This window comes from Colius striatus, chromosome 7 (genome assembly GCF_028858725.1).
Source record: "Colius striatus isolate bColStr4 chromosome 7, bColStr4.1.hap1, whole genome shotgun sequence".
Lineage (NCBI taxonomy): Eukaryota > Metazoa > Chordata > Aves > Coliiformes > Coliidae > Colius > Colius striatus.
Genome location: NC_084765.1, coordinates 23149640 through 23173392, shown reverse-complemented (window position 1 = coordinate 23173392; position 23753 = coordinate 23149640). Strand labels below are relative to the sequence as shown.

The 23753-nt window shown below is 34.6% G+C and overlaps 1 protein-coding gene across 3 annotated transcripts in view; it reads right to left on the bottom strand.

Annotated features, from left to right (window-relative positions):
* The window catches only part of UNC13C (unc-13 homolog C), a 218198-nt gene that overhangs the window by 153064 nt on the left and 41381 nt on the right, over nucleotides 1-23753 (bottom strand). For 2 of the 3 annotated variants that reach the window (XM_061999968.1, XM_061999970.1), the window contains exon 1: nucleotides 6837-9864. The exons of the other annotated variant lie outside the window; for it this stretch is intronic. In XM_061999968.1, the coding sequence (XP_061855952.1) occupies nucleotides 6837-9801 (2965 nt within the window). In that variant the 5' untranslated portion in view covers nucleotides 9802-9864. Of the gene's footprint in view, nucleotides 1-6836; nucleotides 9865-23753 lie in introns of those variants that run through there. 3 annotated transcript variants of the gene reach the window in all.

Genomic DNA, 23753 nt, shown 5'->3' with positions numbered 1-23753 from the left:
ACTCTCAATATATTTTTCCTTACTCTAATCCTTTTTTTTGACACAGTGAACATGTAGTAAGCATGAACATTTCCAGCAAACAAATGATAACCAATCATCCTTTCATGAAGTCCTAACTTTAGAGTACTTGGTGAATGTCAATACTTACTCTTTCTTCACTGACAAAAGATGAATGCATCATCATTAATTGATTGGATTTCCTCACAATTTTTCCATAGCAACTTTTCCACAATTCTATTAGTATTAAGACAAATGGACTGTCATTTACTGTCTTAAATCTCAGATATCCCTTTTCCCTTTCAAAAGGCAAAGAAGATATAAGGGAAGGGCATAAAGATTTATACTTGACTCTATAGTGAAACTAGTAGCAATAAAAAAAATGCTTAGCCTCGTGTGTGCATAAAACACAGACTTATGCAAGAGAGATGCAGTCAAATCATTATATATTGGTTCATCTACACCATCTTGACTGAATTAATGGAGCTGTTAATAATGCTTTTGAATACTGTTTTACTTCCTTTAATATTACTGGAAGATTTCCAGAGTGCATATGCATATATAGATAAAAAAGGATTTTCTAGAATTTAGCTAAGTAGACTGAGTGCAGGAACATATTATATTTATCAATTCCTACCCACGTCCATCTGAAAACTTAACTTAGTTTCCCCTCCACCACTTTAGCTTCTTATACCACAATAGAAAAAAAAAAAAAGAAGGTAAAAACATCCATCATTTTGTTTACCTGACCAAAAGGCAAGTATAAACATGAAGTTAGGAAACAAAAAAGCGAAAACAGATTGTTGGAAAAATTGCATTATTAAATTCTGTGGTTCATTGTCATCTCCAATACAGCACCAAAATAGATTCCTTGCCTTGCTATAAATCTTGTTTGCTCAGTACCGCACATATATTCAAGTATATGGCAAAATATCAATTTCTTGTCCATCCTGTTTACATATTTGTTCCATTGTCATCATTTTCTGATGTGAATATGGAAGGGAATTTATAGTGATGAAAAGTCTCTAATCTATTTATATATGAAGAAAAGAGCAATAAGAATCAACTTCTGTTGAAAAGTATTTTACCCCAAATCCAGCTCTTTATAGCTTATATATTAGGTAAATATTTATTTCTTTAAAACATTGCAGATCAACTCTATTACCAACAATGTATATAACCAGCACATATTAACAAAGTCTTTTGTCACTCCAGGTTAAAAAACACATTTTGAAAATTCTGTTAGGTATATGGTAGAACACAAACAAGCCTTGTACCACTGAACACTGTAGTTTCAATATTTTGAAACTGAGTAAAAAAAATTTGGGCTTGGTATTGCTCTTAACTTTCATTAAGTGTTCCTATCTGGGCTATTCTTTCACAATGATGCAAAGATCAGTTGAAGTATACTCATCCATTAACCTCCGTTTTTTTTCTTTTTGCCCCATTGGACTGTGCCTGAGATTAGAAATATGAGAAATGCCATTGAGCTTAGTGAAGCAAGAGCATGTCAAAGATCCCATACAATAAACCCTTTCATTATTTTTCACAAGGTGATGTTAACTCAAAGGAAGCTTAAACTGTACCCCAAACTCTGCTTCAAATCTTCCAGTGTAGGCTTCTGGTGAGTATTTACAGTGAAGTATACCTAAAGACACGTAAAGTTTGTCAAAACCTTAAAGCTGTATTAGTTCAAGTTGGCTTGTTTATATTTACACTGAAGCCTTCAATAGCACCATGACACCATTAGTTACTAAAAGATAATCATAAACTTAGGTTTGTATTTAATCTTTTAACAACAAAATAATGGAAGAAATGAAGTGGTAATGACAACAGAAAGATCTTACAGATTTCAAAGTATTCCTGCAAGGTGATAAACTGTTACATTTGTTGTGACAGTGGCAGATTGATTAAATGAGGAAAAGGTGCCTATTAACAACCTCTTTTATACTGTGGTATAAACAAGACTGACTAGGATTACATGTTACTATTGGTCAATGAAAAAAATTAGCAGCACAATTTGGCATAAAACTTACAAATATATATGTTTTATTTTTAATAATTGCTGTAGTGTTTAATATACTAAGCCAGAATTCTGCCATCTGACTAGACATCCTTCCCTTACCTAATTTGCAAAAGCAGCCTAAGAAGGAACTTTATTTTTCAGGAAAAAGCTCACAAACCCAAACATAATGCACAATATGCTAATCAGTCAACATATGTTCCTCAAGTAATTAATAACATGGAACATACACCTACTTTTCATTTCTCATTCCTCAACAGTAGTCTTTTAAAACTCACTTCCATACACAGAAAACATAGATTGAATATAGCAGTACTTTTTAATATTTCAAAGCAATTTATCTTCTAATAGGCTTCTTATTTCTCCATTGCAGCCACCACCAACCAATATGTAATTACTGTGACCAAAGCAACAGTTCTTTTCATCCTTTTTGCACCTGAACGGCTATAAAATGCTGATTTGTTCACTAAGCAATATCAGATCAATTGATTTTCATCTTCAAGTTCATGTCAAGTACATATTCATGTAACAATACTATTAACTATAATTATTAGTTACTAGTTACTGTGCACCTATGCAAGTATATTAAAAACAAACATGATGGAAGTAAAACATGAAGGAAATAGAAGCGTGAGCACCACAAGACAAGGTTAGATTAATGTCTAAGGCCTATACTCTTTGGGAAAACACAGTTGACTCAGGCTATTACAGAAAAGAGTTTTTATAATAAGGATAGAAAAGCTGTTAAAATAGGAAATTGTACTGGTTTGAAAAGAGCATATTTTGAATAGACAAAGTTTGAGATACACATTATTCATATAGTTATTTACTGATTACTTTTCTTAATGTGGAACCAAATGACCACACTGCAAGGGGAGCGTGGTAATACATTACTGGTTCCTTTGGTTTCAAGTTTTAGCATCACATTTCCTCCTTCAGGCATGTACAAAATAAGGCTGAAGTGATACTGATCTCTAAGTGCTGTTCTTCAGTCAGATGCCACCAAACTTAACACAAATCTTTCTTGAAAAATAAAAGAAAACCCACTTTCAGCCACTGTTAAAGAGGCAACTCCCATCCCCAGTCCCTGTAATCTGATTTGTCACTTTATGTATGTATAGATTAAGATGAGTTCAATCATCTTGGCACCATAAACAAATAACAGGTTACTCTGTAGGAGAAATAAAGACCAAAGCCTTTTTAAAATCTAACCAGTTAGCAAATGATCAATAAAGTCCTCGGCAAATAACTCAAGAAGGTATTGCTCATAAAATATCATTCATAGAAAGAGTCTATATTATCATTAAAAGCTACACAGTAGAATGCATGCAACTGAAAGTCTATCCAGAGTGATAGTTTCATCAGGAGAGAGAATGACACTTATTGTAAGGCACCTGTAAAAAGGAACAAGATAGGAATAGGATGAAAGAAGTTACTAGGGAAAAAGAAAGCTAGAAAATAACAAGTGAGGACTGAATCAATAAAAGAAAGAGTTATTCTGAATTACAGCATACAAAGAAACAAACCACTGGCTAGCATTTCTCTTATATTTTCTAAAAAGCCATCAATTCTTCCACTAATACGCATGCATCATCACAATGCCTCATGACCTTACAGAACTTTAAATCTGAGGATTACTCATGTACCACTCACATCTCCTCTCATCCAGATATCCTATTAGTTTCATTCCAGTATGTCTCCAAAATCATGTTCTAATAAATAATACATAAGCAATCAGCCCATAGTGTATTTTTTTTTCTTTGCAGCTAGAGACAGAGCATAGGACTATCCAATGGGGCGTCTGTGCACTAATAAATTATTTGTTTACTAAAGTTTCAATGACCTTACTTCATGTGTTACTAGAATGAAAAGGACAGCATTGGGAGGGGAGGGAGTTGTTTACTAAATTGGAGAAATAACACTACTGTATTATCTGGTCATATATCTGTTTGGCCAAATTCCTATCTACTCCTGCCTACGTGGAGAGATGAAACAATTCCTTAAACAATAAGTTGTGCTTTGATTACATTACTAATTCAAGGAACTTGATCTGAAACTAGTACTTTTCCATCTGCAAATAAGAAATCAGAAATTGACTCAAAATTAATTATAGAGACTACTGAGGCACAATCCCTGATCGACATGTATCTTCCATGTTGTTGGTATGGAAAACAAGTGTAAAGAGAAAACAGAACTGCTGTTTCAAGGGTCAATGAAAATTGTTCTCAGAATAATCTGAGTAATGTTGCTGTAGCAGTTCATCTATAAAATTTTTGTAACTTCTTGCTGTATTGTCTCCTTTATTTCATTGGAAACAAAAATGAATGTCCTAGTATGACACCTTACAATCATGCAGATGCTTTATACCCTGTAGACTACAGCTAATAATGCATTTTCATATTGCAAATCATATGACACTAAATTGGTGCATAGATATGTTTTGAGGGCAGGAAGGCTCTTCAGAGAGACCTGGACAGGCTGGATCCATGGGCTGAGGCCAGCTGGATGAGGTTTAACAAGGCCAAGGGCCGGATCCTTCACTTGGGCCACAACCACTTGCTGCAATGCTACAAGCTTGGGCAAGTGCAGCTGGAGAGCCGTCCTGCAGAAAATGACCTGGGGATGTTAATTAACAGTTGGCTGGACACAAGCTAGCAATGTGCCCAGGTGTCCAAGAAGGCCAATGGCATCTTGGCTTGTATCAGAAATAGTGTTACCAGCAGGACCAGGGAAGTGATTGTCCCCCTGTACTTAGCACTGGTGAGGCTGCACCTCAAATACTGTGTTCAGTTCTGTGTCCCTCACTGTAAGAAGGACATTGAGGTGCTAGAGCACGTCCAGAGAAGGCCAATGAAGTTGGACAAGGGTCAGGAGAACAAGCCAATATGATAAGCAGGTGAGAGAGCTGAGCACGTTTAGCCTGAAGGAGGCCAAGGAGACACGATCACTCTCAAAAACTACCTGAAAGGAGTTTGTAGTGAGGTGGAGGTCAGTCTCTTCTTCCCAGTAATGAATGATAGGACAAGAGGAAACAGCCTCAAGTTGCACCAAGGGAGGTTTAGATGGGAGATCAGAAAGAACTTTTTCACCAAGGGCGTCATTAAGCCCAATGAACAGGCTATGCAGGGAGGTGTTGGAGTCACAATCCCAGGAAATATTTTAAAACTGTGTAGATGAGGTGCTGAAGGATATGGAATAGTGGTGGGCTTGGCAGTATTAGGTTAGTCATTGGACTTGATCTGAAAGGTCTGTTCTAACCAAAATGATTCTGTGATAAACCGACCTTGGTATCTGTTGTCTTCTATATAAATATAGTATAAGAAATGCTTCAATAATTACAAAGAATTGTATCTATAAACTAAGAGGCTAAAGGAAGACTTTCCTCTGCTGGGTTACAGGAACAAACACTTTTAATTAACAGAACTGATTGCATGACATGCAACATCAAAGTTAGTTCTCAATTTTTAACAGCCTGTTAGCTAACAATGCATACAAATGCACAGACTTTAAATAGTGGAATCAATGGGGTTTTCACTACTTTAGGTCTTCCCTGTGTACTTTTGTTAACTAGACTCTCAGACCTTTACAATAATGCAATATTGACTAGGCAATAATGACTAGGTACAATGACTGTGCCACTCCTCTCTCTATGCCTCATAAAATGATGAGAAAATACCAGTTATTGTTAGTGTTTCTTTCATACATACACCATATAGTGTGTAACACAGTATTGTAAAAGAAAAATTACAAAATGCAAATCTACAATCTAGTGTCATTCAAAGTAAAAATAGATTTTAAAATAGATTTTTATATTAGCAGTTTAATTCCTTGTATAACATTCTTTCAACTTGACTATATCTTTATTGTAAAACTAGTTATTCATGTTCAAAAGAAACTTGATAGTAGCTCAACCTTTGGATGTTTGCTACTATTAAATACAATCTTTGTTTTAAGGCACAATTCTTCATCTTTAAAATGAATGTATCCAGTGATTATTTTTTTAAGGTAGATAGAGCAAAGATTCAGTCAAGGTGACAATTACCATCTGGCTAGCTGGGTTAATTATGTGCTCCCAATGAAATGCACACACAATATTATAATGTTAGTGTTACAGTGTATGTTAATACTGGGAATCACTATATTTGTATATTACTAGACATATTAAAGACATGCATAAGACCATCTGTTTTGAAGTCTGTTAATACCGAAGATAAATTTTAAACATCTCAACATCCTTTGAGAATTAAGTTCCTCTCTCCCACTCCTTAATACATAAATGCTGCCATTTACACTTCTTTTTCTCCACATCCTTCTCTTTCCCTTTTCTGGGGACTAACTACTTGTTTGATTTCAGACTCACGGTCTCGAAAGTATATAACATGTTATAGGTTGCATAAAGGATGCAGAACACTGTTCAAAGTGTCTATAGAACCAACTATGCCTTGAAAATTGTTGAAGACAGCATTGTAACAGCTGAACACTTTTGATTACTCCTATGAATACATGTATAAAGCCATAAGAAAACTAAGAAGTGTACTGTTTAGTTCTTTATAAGATTTAATTTTGTGAAACTTAATTTTCAAGTTACTGAAATTCAAAGAAATATAAACATATTAGGAAAAAATTATTAAAAAATTAATTAGTAAAATTTAAGCCTTTTGACTTTCATTAAACTACTTCATCCTAGACAAAAAAAAAACAGGCATGGGCAAAATTTTTATCATCAATGAAGCAGGATCGGGTACCATACAGAAATTAACATCCAATTCTAGTAAGAACACCATTTACTTAAAAGACAATATTACAAAACTATTACCTCCAGTAAGGATCTTCTCTTCCAAATCATTCATTTGTTTCCTATATGCTTTTAAAGCAGCTTCTTTAAATGATGGTCGTATTCTTTTTTTCTTTGGAGTTTCAAGAAGTATCTCTGGGACGTTCTGGTTTTCATCTTCCCTTACTTCTACATCAGTAGCCACATGACTTTCAACTTGCAATATCTCCTCACTGACCACATTGTCAAACTGTGTGTCATATTGCTCCTCTGGCAGCATTGTATATGGAGTTTCATATGAAGGTTGCCCCAGTTCATATTCTTGGACTTGCTCACTAGTTTCACTACTATTAGTTCTATTTTCTAGTTTAGCAAGGACTTGTTCCATTACTTCTACATAATCTGTTTCATTCTCACAAGGTGGTTCAATTAAGTCTTCCTCGTATTCTGCTTTGTAGCAATAAGGCTCAGCATAAACATCAGAATCAAGTGTCGTACTTGATTCATTTGCAGTAGACTGAGATAAAGTTCTAAATCTTCCCATGAATGATGAACCACTCTCTTCATACCCACTTAAACTTTGTGTGCTCTTATTCCAGACTACTTCTAAAGCTGACTTAGCACGTTGAAGTGTAGATCCAAATTTGGGAAAGCTGAAAGTCTTATCAGAAAGATCGATGCTTAATCGGCTATGCCATGATTTAGGGGCTGTTTCTTCTGAGTCATCACTTGGTAGTTCACTCTGACTTCTATACATCATAGGCAATCTGTTTTGATTCTCATAGGATGAGATAGAATTTGTTTCCTGATAATCATCATATTGACTAGTCCACTGACTTTGTGATTCACTGTCAAGTCCTGGACATGATGGAGAAGTACCATCAAGGGTAAAATCATAGCTTTCAGTATCATACTGGAGGTCAGAACTTTGGCACTTTCCAAAATCTGTTTGTTGATCTGAAGGGCTGCTCATATCATATACAAAAACTTCCTGTGTGGATGATTCTAGGCCTAAATCTGTTCCTCGTTCCAATTGGTTCCAGTCTTTCCATGGGGAAAGATCATCATGTAAAGAAAGTTGAGAACCACTGTAGTGGCTTCTGTCTCCCGATGCACATATTACTCCATTGCTTACTCCGCTATCAACAGTTTCTGTTTTCTCTACTTTATTTTGCTCTGGATACTGTTGCATATCTTGGACAAAAGTTTGTTCCTGGGAACTGCCATACCAGTTTGTAACATCGTCTTGCCTTCGCTGCCAAAGTTCTCGGTCAGAGGAAGACAATAGTGAACTGCCATTTGTTCTGCTAAAATACTGATTTTCTGAAAAATCCTCAGAGTAAGACTGACATAATTTTGAGAAATCTGACTCTGAACGGCTAAGCTTTGGTGTTGCAAAGTCATTCTGCAAATGCCATAGAGGAGTCACATCTGAATAATAGGTCTTTGATTGTTTTTCTGTGTTACCAAATTCTGGTGACTGATTGTCAAAATTTCTTCTGTTTGAAAAGGTGTTGTTGTCAGCAGTTCTATTAAGGTCTTTAGTATTTGGGGACTTAATACTCCCCTTTGTAATATTTGTTTTTATTTGAAATTCTGATTTAGATATCTTTGCATAACTGTTCTTGTTTATATCTGATTCTAAATCTTTATCACTGTCAGGTGATTCCCAATCACGTACTTTAGTTTTTGTCTCCACAGTTAAAAGCCTCATATCCATACTCTCATATGTCTGAGAAGAAGGTAATCTTCTTTCTTTTTTGTCTTTTATATCTTGTGAAAAGATATCTGTAGAAATTCCAATGCCAGTTCCCTTAAGTTTATAAGACTTTTTTAAAATCAGATCTCTCTGTTGTGATGACTCAAAGCAAACAAGAATAGGTCTTGGCTTTGCATTTGGACAGTCTCTTTGTTGTCCCAGTCTTTGGGCAAACTCAATTTTAATAGCACACTGTGCCTCTGAGAACCCCATTTTATCTATTAATATTTTGTAAACTAAGCTTTCTGTTTTTTCGAGTCTCTCTTCAGGCACATTTAGAAACCTAAGACTTGCTTTGTTTCCTGGATGGCCTATCTGCTTAATGTAGTCATGTATGTCCCGAGTTTCTCTTCTGGACTGTACAAATCCAGTTCGCAATTGTTCAATTTCATTTTGTACAACTTCTACACTACTAGATATTTCATCAATTGACTGCTTCAGAGCATTAACGTGCCCTCTTAATTCAGAAAGTTCTGTTTCAATTTGACTGATTCCCTGAAGCTCTTTAAAGATCATTTCCATTACATCGTGGGTTTGACTTATACAACCTGTTGAACTAAAGCCAGGTTCAAGAGTGTTTGATTTCTGGTGGCGTCCAGTTCTGTCTAGAGACTTACTTCTTAAGCCCCAAGTTTTCTTCCATGTACTTAGTTCTGAGTCTGATGAGACACATTCTTGGCTTTTCTTCCATTTCCTTAGTTTTCGTAAAGCTCCCAGTTTCAGTGTGTGCAAAGTGCGTTCTCCATCTGAACTTCCATCAGATGGTGCAAGGCTGCTTAAGCTTTTTCTGTTGCGTCTCACAGGCATTGTGTGGGAGAAGTATTCGTTTTTCTTGCTATTACTTTTTATTTCACTTAATGAGTCAGAATATGAGCTATCATTTGAAGACAGATCTTGAATTATATCTTCATTATTACTGTTTGACACCAAAACATGCTTTTGCAGTCCATTGGCAATAGCAACTCTGTAACTGAATGTTGGAGAAAGTGAAAATTCTCTATTAGTTTCTTCTTCTTCAGTAGATAAGTTGCGAGCAGATGGACATTTTGCAATCTTTTTAACAGTGCTTTTTAAAGTATTAGAAAATTTTGGATTCTTTGTTTGTCCAATTTGAGTTAAGTCTTGTTCCTTTTTGCTCTGACAACTCTCTTTCCTTTTTGTACTATTTCCCGATTTCTTTGTAAACATTCCTTTGCAAATCTTATATATGTAAGATGAGATCAGGCTCTTTAAGAGGGCAGAAACCATGGAACGTGATTTACATTAAGCCGTTTCCACAAAACACAATTTTTGATCCAGACAAGTGTTTGTATCTCCAACAGGATCATCAGCAAATATTTCATTGAGATAGACTACAAACAATTAAACTGATGCTCTGGTATCATTTGACAGCCAAAAATCCAAATTAAAAAAAACCACCAATAATGACATCTGCTAGTTCAAAAGCAAATCCTGAAGGGGTTTTGTATGTCTTCCAAAATCTCACTCTGTTGCACATGGCTTCTTCAAGTGTCTAAAAAGGAGGGAATGACATCACAGTGACTGCCAGACAAACTTATTCAATAATACTGATGTTGTTTAACTTGGTTACAATAGAAATAGAGGAGTTAATTATTTATTTATATTTTCCCCACCATTATCTGAATAGAATTTCTAGGAAATGTTTTTACCATAAATTAATGACTATACTTATTTACAGGTTTCTTTATTTAGTTCAATGTTCTGATTTTAACTGAGATATTTTATATTAGTGTTGTCTGCTTGCTTTCAGAGTAATGACATTTCAATTTAGATCTGTGTTATATACAGCTATGGTCAAAAAATGGCAGAGGAGCAAGTTACTAGCTAGTAAAATAGAATTAGAAAAGTCTCTCTAGTTTCATCTTTTGGAACAAGGTTGGAATCTGTGCAGCAAATCAGTATTGTATCCATGAAGTACATTCCTATCTTGAGATTGAATTATACACATGACTATGGCTGGTAGAAAAAGAAAGCATCTGTTCCTCAAGACATAAACAGAAGTTAGAGTAAGTCAAGTCTTAAAGTGGGTATGACTTTTTGGTCGATCTTCTTTAAGAAGAATAACAAAACTATAGAAAAGAATAGAAAAACCATAAGGACAACTGATGAAACATTCTCACCCAAGTTACTGACTTTTATATTTTTCTGTTCATAAAAAAAAAAACCATATACAAAAGGACAATAAGAGGGAGAAAAAAACATAATTGGCAGCCCTCAATATGAAAACAAATGCCATTACAACAGGAAAACAGTTTGATCTGAAATATGGAAAAGAAAAGATTTCATGAGATATCGGAAAGCTTTCATTTGATAAAACAGAAGCTTGTGTTCCACAGAAATGTAGTCAATGCATAAATGTACAAATTTACTTATTCTCTACAGGGTATTACTGACCTTTGCATCTCATAGCTGCAGAATGAAAATAAGACAGATAGCTCAGAAAAAGTCAACAAAAAAGTAATTCTTAAAAATGGCCATTTCAATTTCTAAAACAGTTCAAAATTCTTTGGCAGACTAAGAAGTTTATTTCAATACAGAATATGTGAAAGGATGTGAATCATCCTCCTTGTTAGCAAATAGCATTGCACTGCATTAAATATTATGGTCTGCTCACATACCTGAAGATCTGGTCTTTTCATTACTGAGTTTGTCTTCACTGACCTTACTATTATGCTCATGTTGTGGTCAATAATAAACATTAACTATAGATTCATTTTGAAGCAGCAAAATGCACTATGTTGAATAGAGCCCAAGTAAATCTAGTGAAAGCTTTGTTGGCTTTTGGAATCCTGAAACTGAGAATATAAACAGACTTCTTTTCCAGTTACAACAAAAATGGAGAAGCAGCCAAGTGTCAGCAAAACAAAAATAGACAACATTCTTCATCTTTTCCAAAATAGCTGCCTATTATTTTTTAAAAGGTGAAATATTTGTGGAACATTAATCACATTTTCAACATACATGCATCAGTATAGCTCTTGTGAATTTTGACTTGAAGCATGAGGCTGGAACAATGAGTATTAAGAGTAAATTAAGAACAGGCAATGTTTGGAAGCAAAAGAATGCTCAGTGTGATTGCATGCAATTTTCAAGGTATGCAAATTACATCTCAGAATATTACAAAGCTCTTACTAGAGTCAAGAGTGCCTTCATTTCACATATTATTAGGAGTGGAAGACATCCCTGGGATGTTTTCAATAGTAAAGGCATATTTCTAGATGTAGGTACACTTGTTAACCATTCAGCTTTTACACTGAACATTTGTAACTGTTTATTGAAAATATTTGAAATGTGACTGCCTGCTCCTTCTGCTCACACAATCTCAGCTTTTGAAGTGCTGTCTTACATAAAACTTCACTCAAGATAACTTAGACATTATTCTTATTGAAAAGACTTCACACTAATCATGTATAAACAAGCTAGAAAGTTTGTTTACTGGCTTAGCTTACAAAATATCAAGAAATAATGAAGTTATCATTGGAATTGGAAACATTTCCATTCATTTTAAATAAGATTTAAGTCTTTGCAGAAAAGTCTTGATCTCATAGTCAGACATATATAAGTTCTAGCCAATGCCTACCTTATACTTTTTAAAACAAAGATTATTAAAAACGTAAAATAGCTGCAAATTCAAGACTCTGTTTCTGACAATGCATCATAAATTAAAAGTTGTACTGTTACATACACACAGAGATCTGCTAAATGGAGCAGATTTATGTTCTCTCATGCGAGTTCCATTCCATCTCAGCTACATTAATCATATATCTGTTCATCAGTTTACGGCCTACAATAGCTCTATCAAACACTCATTTTCTAAAATTGGTATCTACAAATGGAATCAAATTTGACTCACTATAGGTCTCATTCATGTCTTTTTGTAAAGATTTGCATATGGTTGTTCTTACAATTTAAAATCAGGTTAAAACTGGAAAATAAGAAGTAGCCTTGGGAAGCACATAGAACTGTCAGTTATTTGAATGAGCTGCAAGTTGTCATTCAATGATCTTCAGGTTTTATCCAGGTGTCCCAATAAGCCATCATGATCCCTTTTTTATTTCACTTTGTTTATTTATTGACTTCGATAAAATTATATGCTTAAGTTGGACACAGTTGAGTTAACCCATTCTAAGAACAAGGAATCAAGTTGAAATATTACAAAAGTAAAGTACTGACTCTATGCTACATGCTTATAGAGCAGGGAACTAGAAAAGGTTATGAACTGTGATACTAGAAATAAAAGAAATTGTTAATCAGTTCCTTCTACAAAGAAAGAGTGTAATCACAATTTAAATTTTTTCCCATAGCAGGTCTGAATTTAGACTTGGTCAGCTTAATGGTGAACAGGTAATTTAAATTGATTTCAAGGACACTGTTGATAAAGTATTGTCAAAATAAAACTTCATAGAATTATAGAATGGTAGGGGTTGGAAGGGACCAACCTTCTGGGCAGCCTGTGCCACTGCTCCCTCAACCTCACAGTAAAATAGTTTATTCTTATGTTTAAATGGAACTTTTTGTGTTCCAGCTTCACCCCATTACTCCTTGTCCTGTTGATAGCTACTATAGAAAAATGGGATGCCCCAATCTCCTGACACCTACCATTTAGATATTTGTAAATGTTAATATATTTGTAAATATTAATTTTTAAATATTTTCAGTTGGAAGCATCACATATAAAGGATCTTATTACCAAGTCTAAAAATAACATCCAAGTATACAACAGAGATGGAGTGGACCAGGTTAAGAATGATAGCTTTTTAAATAATGCAAGCAGTGTATTATAGTTACATGTCTGAACACCAGCTCCTCACATTCCAAAGGCTGGCATTACTTTTATTTTATCAAATCCAGCCTTCTATTTATATAAAGAAAGAAAATTGAATCACCTTTAAAAAAAGTGATTTCAGTATTTAAAAAATAATAGCTAGATCAATGCTGACTTTCTGTTTGAATCCCAGTAAATGGAGCTGTAAAGCAGTAGCCCTCTCCATTCAGGGGTACTTTTGTAGATGCAGACTGTCCCTCAAGAAAGTAAGAAAGATGCAGAACCATAGCTCTGTTTAACCTTTATACTACTGGCCTGTGTGTATTGGAAGGTAACATGGAAGAATGAGACTAAAGTGAAGTCCTCCTCTGTAAAAAGGCATACATTAGATTGTATGCACAACACCAAGATGGTAGTGGGAGAAAAAACAAAACTGAAAGTTGTTTTCTGCAACAATACCACTCTGTATTAGTACCAAAGTAGTCCCTGCTGCCTACAGGCAACAATATCTATTTGTGATATGCAAAATGCTTCTCAGAAATGAACTCATCACATGACAAACAAAATGTAGATCTGTTTTGCAGCTGAAGAAACAGGCTAAGTAAAGCTCTCAACCATCAGGAACATAAGGAATCAATAACACAGTAAGTAAAATTCAGATTTACAGATTTCTCAAGTATTGTCTTTTACTAGTCTTACAGTCACCTGGGAATAAGGTTATCCTGATGTAACTGTACTTACCATGTGTATGTCTGCTTGGTAAAGCCTATGCCACCTCTCTTTAGTCAAGCACAACTCTATATACTCCAGATGGCTTCACTAGTTTACAATCAGTGGCATTACACTGACAATCATTTCAGATAACAATTTTAGAAGAACTTGCAGCAATTATCTGCTCTTTATGTGCTGTTTAAATTCTCCTTATATTCTTAAACATTATCATTTTTAGTCAGTTACTGGTGAGTCTTTTAAAGTAAAGTTCTACTCAGTACATCCTACACAGGTGACCTACCTGCAGACCCTGGCAAAGAAAGAGACAACAGCAAGAAAGTAGTTCTGCTTTCTTTTTGGACAATTACTTCTTAGTTCCAGGATTTCTTCAGGTTTTCACCAGCAGTTTTTCCCCATCCTATCACTCCCTCCAACATTCACATGAGAGTGCTATCAACACTCTGCCCTTTTGGCTAGAAAGCTATTCCTATTGTCTCTCATTATCATTTGGTAAGTTCACTATATTTGCTATTTATCTGCTGGTATTTCTTTATGAATCCTGCTCTTAACATTAACACCATTATATCTGTTGCCTTTCTATTTATGGGGAATGTTACCGATACAGATAACCACCTGTCTCAAAACTCCATTGAAAGGCACTAATATCTGCTTATTTTTTAACACACAAGGCCTACTGCCCTGAAGAACTGGCACATATGCTCATCAAGCACACTATGGAACTTGGTATATTAGCCAATTAACTGAGTGGATTAAAAGTTTTTTGCAATTAAACTACTTTGTAATATACAGAAGCATATTGTCTTCAGGGTAGCTTAGAATAATATGTAAATTCCCAGCTAGCTAGGATAAGTAATTTTTTTTCTGGAGAGAAAAATAATTTCCACTTTTCCTCTTCTGCTATGACCACTATGGGAAAAAAGGAATTTTGGTGGTTTCTTTTTCAGAGTCAAAGATGCTTTTTTCCTCAATTACTGCTGAAGACAGGTATGAGTTGAAAAAAACTAAACACTCTTATATTACAAGATTTTTTCTGACTTAGTTACACTATTCTCCACACTTTTTTATTTATTTGCAATACTTTTCTCTCTGAGAAGTCTTGTTACAGTAACTGTGAGGCTAAAGCTAACAATCAGTTATTTATGAACTGCTAATAAAATTGTTTAGAATGCTAATTATTCAGAAACAAATGTGCAGTATAGCATCTATATTACAAAGATAAAAATTATATTTGAAGCAATTATCTTTAAAGGACTAGAACTAAATACAAAAAGATTTGCTAAATGCAGTAGATTAACACGTACATGAAAAAAGCTATCAAACAGATTCCTACAGTTAAAATGTGCTCCACTTGAAGAGCAGTAGGTAGCTTAGAATAGTCTAGTAAAAAATATTAATGCACATAAGGGTTAAGACAGTGCAGATGATTTGGAACACAGTCTCAATGTTATTGAGCTAAAAGTACTAGCTTTTTTTTGGTTAACGTTTCTAATTGTTTCCTCAACTTTTTGAATGGAAAAAAAGAGACCATAGTGTATAAAGAAGGGGGAGGTAGTGAAACAGAGACCCATTTCCCACCCTTTTACAGCTGCGTATATGATGTTTGATTTACTACTTAAATTTAGGTTTAGTCAGCAAGGATTTCATAAACTGCTAAAATTTAAAGGTAATTCCAGTTGGTAGTTCATTCCTATTTAAATGCAGGCTACAAAAAGACTGGAAAACCTTTAGAGGGTAAAAGTTATTTGCTGACAATATGGGAATAATTTTATTACTAAGTCAGTATCAGGCATATTAAGTTCTAAGTATGAGCTAAACTACTACATGTAAACTATTATGTCAGATTACTACAGATATACAAAAAAAATTTATTGAATGAAGTATAGAATAATCAGAATCTACTTAATGTCTTTAAAAAACAGGAAGCATCCACATGCATTTGACCAAATCCCAGTTATATCCTTATCTGTATTTTTAATATGAAGTTACCTTCAGAGCATTATACACAGAGAGTCCAAGTGACTTAATTTACACTGAAGCATAATACATATGCAGAGGATATATTTGCATTATATTGAGTATACATTTGAAGTCTCATATAATAGTAACATTTAAAACTTCTCAGTAAACAATCTCTATAATAATTCTATCACAAAATCACAATTTTTAAAAATCCCTCAATTTTCCAGCAGGCATAGAATTTCAATCTTTTAATTGCACTGGCTTGAGCTCCTTGGGTTGTGCAATTCTCTGTCCTCTTTTTTGGACAGAGATCACCATGGAGTCTGCAACCATGCATACAATACATCACTCTGTAAAACACATATTAGTTTAGCAAGCTGTGATTTTTCTTGTTTCCTTGTGAGGGGGGTGGGGGGATGATTTTCATTTTTTAACTACTTGCAAAAATTTTCTGTGAAATGTTTAGATTAAAGGAAGAACTTTAAATGGGCAAAATGTTACTTGCAAGCCATCTGGATTCCATCTTTCCCCCATAAAGAGGTTTAAAATATTTTCTAAAATGTAGTTAACTAATACTTTCAATAAATTCTTAGCATACAAAAGTATGAAATGGACAGTTGTCAATAAAGTGGTCTTTCATTCAATAAATCTGTGACATTTAAATTAAAAAAAATGCCCCAGGCACGAACCACTACACCTACTGTTGACAACAATATACACCAGGATGAGTAGGCACACACAGATAGGAGCAATGCTTGCCAAACATCTGAAATTACATCCGTTGATAAGATTAGTAGATAGTAAACATATAAAATTTTTGCATCCAATTTAGAATAAGAAAAAAATTATCTACTTTCTTTGCTTCAATATGCTGACAACTATGCAAAATGACACTTAGATTTCCACCTGAAAGTAAGAAACTCTGTGTTAGAGCTACTGCCTTAATTGAATGACACTGATAAGACAGGAAAAACAAAACCTGTACAATAATCTTCTTATTTGCCAAAGAATTTTTATGATCAGAGCTTCTCTTTTACTGTAATGGTCTCGCAAGGCTTAGTCTAGCATGCTATTTAATTCTTCTGAGATATTTCCATCATTGTTAAAAAAAAGATTTGAATTTTCAATCTTTTTTGGTAATTTAAAGAACTGGGAGGTATTCTGAGCTATCAGTCTTCTCCTCATTGATAGTTCTCTGGAACTGCAGTTCTTCACCTGTGATTTCCTAAGTGTTTCCACAGCAATATATAGTCATTATGATAATGTGCTGACATCACTGCAGGATCAAGCAAATTGTATAGTAACAGAAGAGCTTTACACAACTCTCCAGAATGTGTAAATTCCATTGAAAAAACTCCCTCATTTAACTTCCAACATGATTTTTTTATATCAAAAGTCTTTGAGATGATAGTTAGTAAAGAATATTATAATAGAAATCATGGTTAAAGTAATTTATGAGGAACAAAAGATGCTTTAACTTTAAATAATACTTTTTCTTCCTAATGCTTTTAGCCTCTACAGCACTCTCTCAACACTTTTCTCAGTATGTTGACTTGTATGGTTAGAATTAGTACTGATTTTTAGAACACTCAAATATGTCAAGTAATCTTGCATCTTCAATTGCCAAATCATAGTTGTGTATTACACTAAATAAAGGCATCTATTTTACATAATCACTGAGAGTTTTCTTCAGGAAATATGCATTGCATCACCTCCTCTGTTGAAAAATAACTACAACTTTATGATCATATTTTACTTCCACGTCAGAAACAAATAAATAGTGTTACACCAGTAAATGCTTTTAAGGAAGAAGAATTCCTGTCAGCCAAGAGTTAACATGAGTATTAAGATGTTGGAACTGATATTAGCCATTTTTGTATCAACATGTTACAGAAAAACAACCTTACTTGAAACTGACCTGCATTCAAATTAGAAACACAACGGAACGTTTTAAGATATGTCAGGACTACTGAAGAATCAGATGAGCATTATTTTTGATGTCTTAAATGTTTTTAACGTAATGGGTATGTCTATTAAAAATATAGGACAGCTATTAATGTCCTTAAGTTTAAGGGCACACAGCTTTATGTTCTATTTTACTTACCACATACAACCAGTAGTCAGGTGAAAGACAATATTATAGGACAAAAAATGCAATAAGACACAGATGACTAAAGAAAGTTGGGGGTTAATGAACAGAGACAGGTTTTTATATCTGCATAATTCTTCCTCTTAAAGTAAAATGAACCATCAATCTCATAGTAAGAAATTAGTTTCAGCTACTATTACTTGGTCTCTGGAATTGCAGAAGGTAAAATACTGTTATCTTCTTGAACCTAAAAGGATGGACAAAAAAGTATTAAGTAGCTCCAACGTTTTTTAGGTTGGAGACTGGGAGAGGTAAATGAGAGAAGGTATTCTAACACATAGGTTTAGCCATGGAACAGAATCAAGCATGTAGTCTAAACAAGCTGCCTCTTCAAAAGAAAGCTGCAGGGTGTTCATCTTGAAGATTAATCAGGACCCAGAAATACATAAGCAGCTGTAAAGCTCAATTTATTACTAATCCTTTCATGAACTAGGGAAAAAAACACTGGCAGACATAGGCGAAGCATGCTATATTTTCACCGTATGTTCATATATCTAAATTATTGATCTTCTTAACTGGTTAAATTGTTCCATCTCATCATGAAATCAAATACTGTACTGTCTTACTCAACTTATATTGTGAACTCACTAACATTACAAAATTCATTTCCCCCCCCAGCTTTTTAATGAAGTGTTGACTTTTAAGTCCACAATCCCAGACAGTTTCATCAACATTATAGCATTAGAAAGCAAATCAGTTACAAATCAATGCATTGCATTAGCTAAAACAGTGGGAGGTACATTCAGAATGAAAATAAGGAAAGGAAACAAAGGAAACAGAAAGATGTATGTAGACTAGATATAAAAATGCAAAAAGGATACATACCTGGATTAAATTCTTCTTAAAAATAAAATACAAATTACATACCACCATCTTTATATTATTTTCCATTTAGGCAGAAATACTGTACACAACTCCATTACTATTTTGCTGTTCTTCCTTCAGCCTCAAAAGCGGTACAATACAACATGAGGCTGCTTCTCAGTGATTCAACTCAAGTGCAATCAGGCATGCTGTTAGTCCGCAACGGTATCTGTTCTAAATTCCACTGTATTCCCTAGGCAGCATTAAATAGGTTTGTTTTTTTTTTTCTCCTCTCTCCTGTGGGTTTTTTTTTCCTCCCCTTCTACAACTTGTGCTAATAGCTTAGAGTAATCATGATGTTAGCTACTAATTCATTCTGCAGCTCAGCATTATTTCTCCTCTATAAAGCAGAACGGGAGTCAGTGTCCTACTCCTGCTCAAACGCATCAACACAAGAGAACAGTAATCCTGGTGTTTTGTGTGCTGGTAACTTCACCCGTTGCTGTTCTCTCCTGACACTGCTTCTGAATGCAGTATTCACTGCAATAGCCACAGCCCTCCTACGTGGAAGGCAGCCCCTCTGCTTCACAGAGAGTAAAATAGTCTTATTGAGAAACCTTGCTCACAGAAACAACACATGCAGTGTATCGTGAGAGCTAGCAAGTGCATCAGTGGCCACAAGGATAACAGTGTGAGATAGCATCTCTTTCTTGGCAGGGCCATGTTTCACCTAACCTTTTATTTATCGTTCTGACATAACCTAGAGAAACAACTGTATAGCTATTTCTTTCATCAGTGCTTTCTTCATCAGCTGATAATTTTTGATAATGAATCTGCTAAACAGATTCATAGCTATTATTATTCCATGATTATTTAAGGACGCTCCAGATAACACAAAGCATATTACTATTTTCCGTGAATAGTATTCTGTATGTTCCCAACCAATAACCAGGTAGTAGGACTTGGTCAGTTGTTTACTAGGATTCAGACAACAGAATGGATTATTATTGTGCATGAAGGGAGTAAATTATCCTGTCAGAATACAATGGGTGGGTTTTGGTGTTTTTTTTAAATGTTAGCCAATTTAATACTGGGTGCAAGGCCACATTCAGTGATACACATCTTAAAGATGTATTTAAAACTGACACATGAAGAACTACAGAAACATATCCAGAAAGATATTTTATAAAACCATTCTACATACAAAGTAAACACATAATTTAGCTTTAAAAGTTTCAAATCCATGTGTACCTGCATAAAAACACAAGTATACTGTAATCCCCTTTAGAGAGAGAGATAGCAGCACTGAAATGCCATATAAAACATTAAGTTTACATCTGTATAAAAATAAACAAAGTTTTGGACTTTCTGGTAAAAGCTGACATTTGTAACAAGGGAGTTTGCAATTCAGTTATTTACTTCACCAATATATTAAAGATACTTTGAATAAAAGGCAACATTTAGAAGTCTAACATCCTCTAGAAGTTATTGTTGTAGTTTTCAGTTTCTACAGTTCTTGTGCTATTGCTTGTAATGCCATTTTCTTATAGTTATCTTGTAATGCCTTTTGAGTACAATTTCTAAATGGAATAGTTCTAAAATAAAATCTTTTACATACAGTGGTAAAATAAGTATTTTGGATTTTTTTAATCATTGTAAAAATAATTAAAGATTTATTATGTCCTTCTGAAATTAATGTAATCTAATTAATTAGATTACTCCATTAATTAGATTTATAGTTAAGAACCAGATGAATGAATGAATTCTTTACTACTATTCTTTACTATTGTAGTTATTAGCCTGAGGCCATTACTTACTAGTCTATCTAAACTTAAACAAACTGATGCTTCAAATCTTCCAAGTTGCATGTCAACAAAGAATATAAAACTTACAGAAGTGCACCACAGGAAATACTCCATTGATATCAATACTCACCAATATAGTGCTAATTATATAAGATGTACAATAATACCTCTCAAAATCAAGACTACTCATGTAAGGATTTTAAAAAAAAAGAAAAACTAGGCAGCTCTAGGCCACTCAGAGCAGACACACAATAGAAATAAATTGGTTTTTTATCAAAATTAAGCAAATAGTCTTGAGATTAAACAGTAAAAACAGTACATATTCAGATTATTCTAAAAAAATGTAAGGTTTTGTCATTTAATAAGTTTGCAAATAATGTTAACTCATAACACTTGGATTAATATTATCATCTTCAAGGAAATTCATAAGTATTGACCTTGTTTATACCGATCTGTTATGTTACCAGATGTTGAATGTTTCAGCTCAAAGAAACTTACTTAATGGTCAAGCCTAGGCAGGGAATTTTGTTCTGCCCAATGTATAATTCAATTAATATTTAAAGAAGAAAACCAGACCAAAACAACGACAACAAAAAAAAAATCACTCAAGACTTTCAGAACTAATTATGACTTACCTACCCTTGAAAGAGAATTCCATGTGGAACTTGCCCAAGCCAGCAAAATGTTGACTTTGCTTGTAATTTCATGTATAAATACATGCTAAGTACTTCCAAGTGGAGTTACTCAAAATCATCTTCACAACAAAATTATGTCGTACCTCTGTTCACATGATCCTCACATAGATAAGATGTTAAGAAACTTCTACAGTAAATATATGAGCAGAGGGTTTCATTCTATAAGGCAGATAAAATTTGTACAGTTCTGGCAGCCCAGATACTTGTAAGCCGATGACTGGAATGAAACTACTGTGAATTCATGTTGGAAAGGCACCTATGTCAGCCTTCAATAAACTAACACAAAGGAGCAGTTGGCATGTGTGGGTCATTTGTGTTTTTTTGGTTATTTGCTGGTAACCTCACATGTTGAAGCTGCCCTTGAGGAGTCACACCTTTAAGGATTTGCAGTGATTTACTATACTTCACACAGTGTTAAAGATATTCCCACATGTAGAAGAGGAGAGATACAGACTATATACAAAGCTGTTGCAGTTTGTTACACAATTCTAGCCAATGCTTGTGTTTCAATAATGAAAAACAAGAAAAAACACCAACCACTACCAATACCATAACCAAAAGCAACCAAAACCCAAACCAAATCCCAAACAAAAACCCCAAGACCCAACGGGCAGCTGTAAGACTTTACGGACAGAAGAGCTACGCTGTGTGCCTGTTTCCAGGATAATGTGACCATGACTTTCAGAGATGATTCTTAGAATTCTTAGGAATAAAATTCTGTCCAGTGAAAATATTTCACTGATTTTCATCACTATTTTTTAAGTCGTAAACCCAGTGTTAAATAATATAAATGTTACAGATATTGACTATTTCTATTGTTTATTATTTACATTGAAATGGTGAAAACTGTTAATTAATGGAACAACATAGAAGTTGTTTATCTTTCATGACAGATTTCAGCCTTAAAGGGATGGATGTTTCTTCCCTTTCGTTAAAGAAAGGCAATAACTGTGTCAATTCTTAAATCTCATCAAAAGATTAAAAAAATCAATCAGTTCTTAAACTATACAGTTATGACTAAATCAGAGATGTCCTGCAGCCGTGCTGGCTGCCGGTCCCCGCAGAGGTGCACAGCGGCACTCTGTCCCCCCGAGGGTCTCACGCTCGGGGACGGCGCGTGCCGGGCCGCGGCGGCCTCCTGCGGGGTGCGGGCTTTCCGCTCCCAGCGCGCCCCCTGCTGGCGGCTCTGCGAGCGCGGCGGGAGGGCGGGAGGCTGCTGCGTGTGCCGCCGCATCAGCCCGGGAACCGGCGCGGAACGAGAGGATCCCATCGTTTCTCCTGGACTGTTTTAACCCATGGGGAGTTCTCACGTCTGCAGCTCTGAATTGAATTTCTCGTCTATTAAAAATACAGAGAAGTGTACAGAACACAGCAGCCTCATCCCCTGTTTTTGGAAGCACACATGGAGTTTTAAAGACATTCTTCTCTCAAGATATTTTTTTCTATGTAATGTGTATTTTCTTCACAGTAAATCTTAGAAGGTTTTTTTTGGGGGGGTTGTTTTTTATTGATTTTGCTTTTTTTTTTTTTTTTTCCTGAAAAGAAGGCTTTATAATAAGAGAGCAAAGGAAAAAATAACTAGTCATGAGATTAAAATCTTGAGATTTAAGTGCATGGAATCCATGAGTTTGGGAAGATATGAAGGCTAAGAGCAGTTTTTATTCCACGCTAAAACTTTTCAAAACAGTTTTCTTAAACCAATTGCTTGGTTTATAAAATGATGTAGTTAGAATTTTGTTAAGGAAAACCACTTTTGAGAGTTTTTAAGCAGCAATTAACAGGGAACAGGCAAACAATTTAAAAATATCAGGAGCTTCTTTCCAGCTGACCTTTAAACAAAGCAATCACAGTGAAAGGCAAATATGGGGAGAGGGAAGTGCAACAACCACCAAAAGTAGAATAAAGTCAAGAAAGGCCAATAACAGCATATTTCAGGAAGAAAAAGGTTTTTCCTGAGCTTTTTCTTCAATCAGATATATCAAGCACAAAAAGGTATAATGTTATGCATTTGAAGTAGCAACTTAAGAATAATATGTTGCTCATGAAATTTCATCCTCCCATTATGTCATCATTCAGAATCTTTGATTATCTTGTGTAAAAAAGAATGTTTGTTAATTTTTTTTAATCAAGACTCTCAGTTGCAACTTTTCATGTAAGCAATTGGTTTTAGTTTAATGCTTTGCTCTCCATAATTGTGTTCCTTTCTATTTTACCATATTTACTTTTTCTTTTTTTAAGTAACTGATCCCTTACAGATACTGCTATTAAAG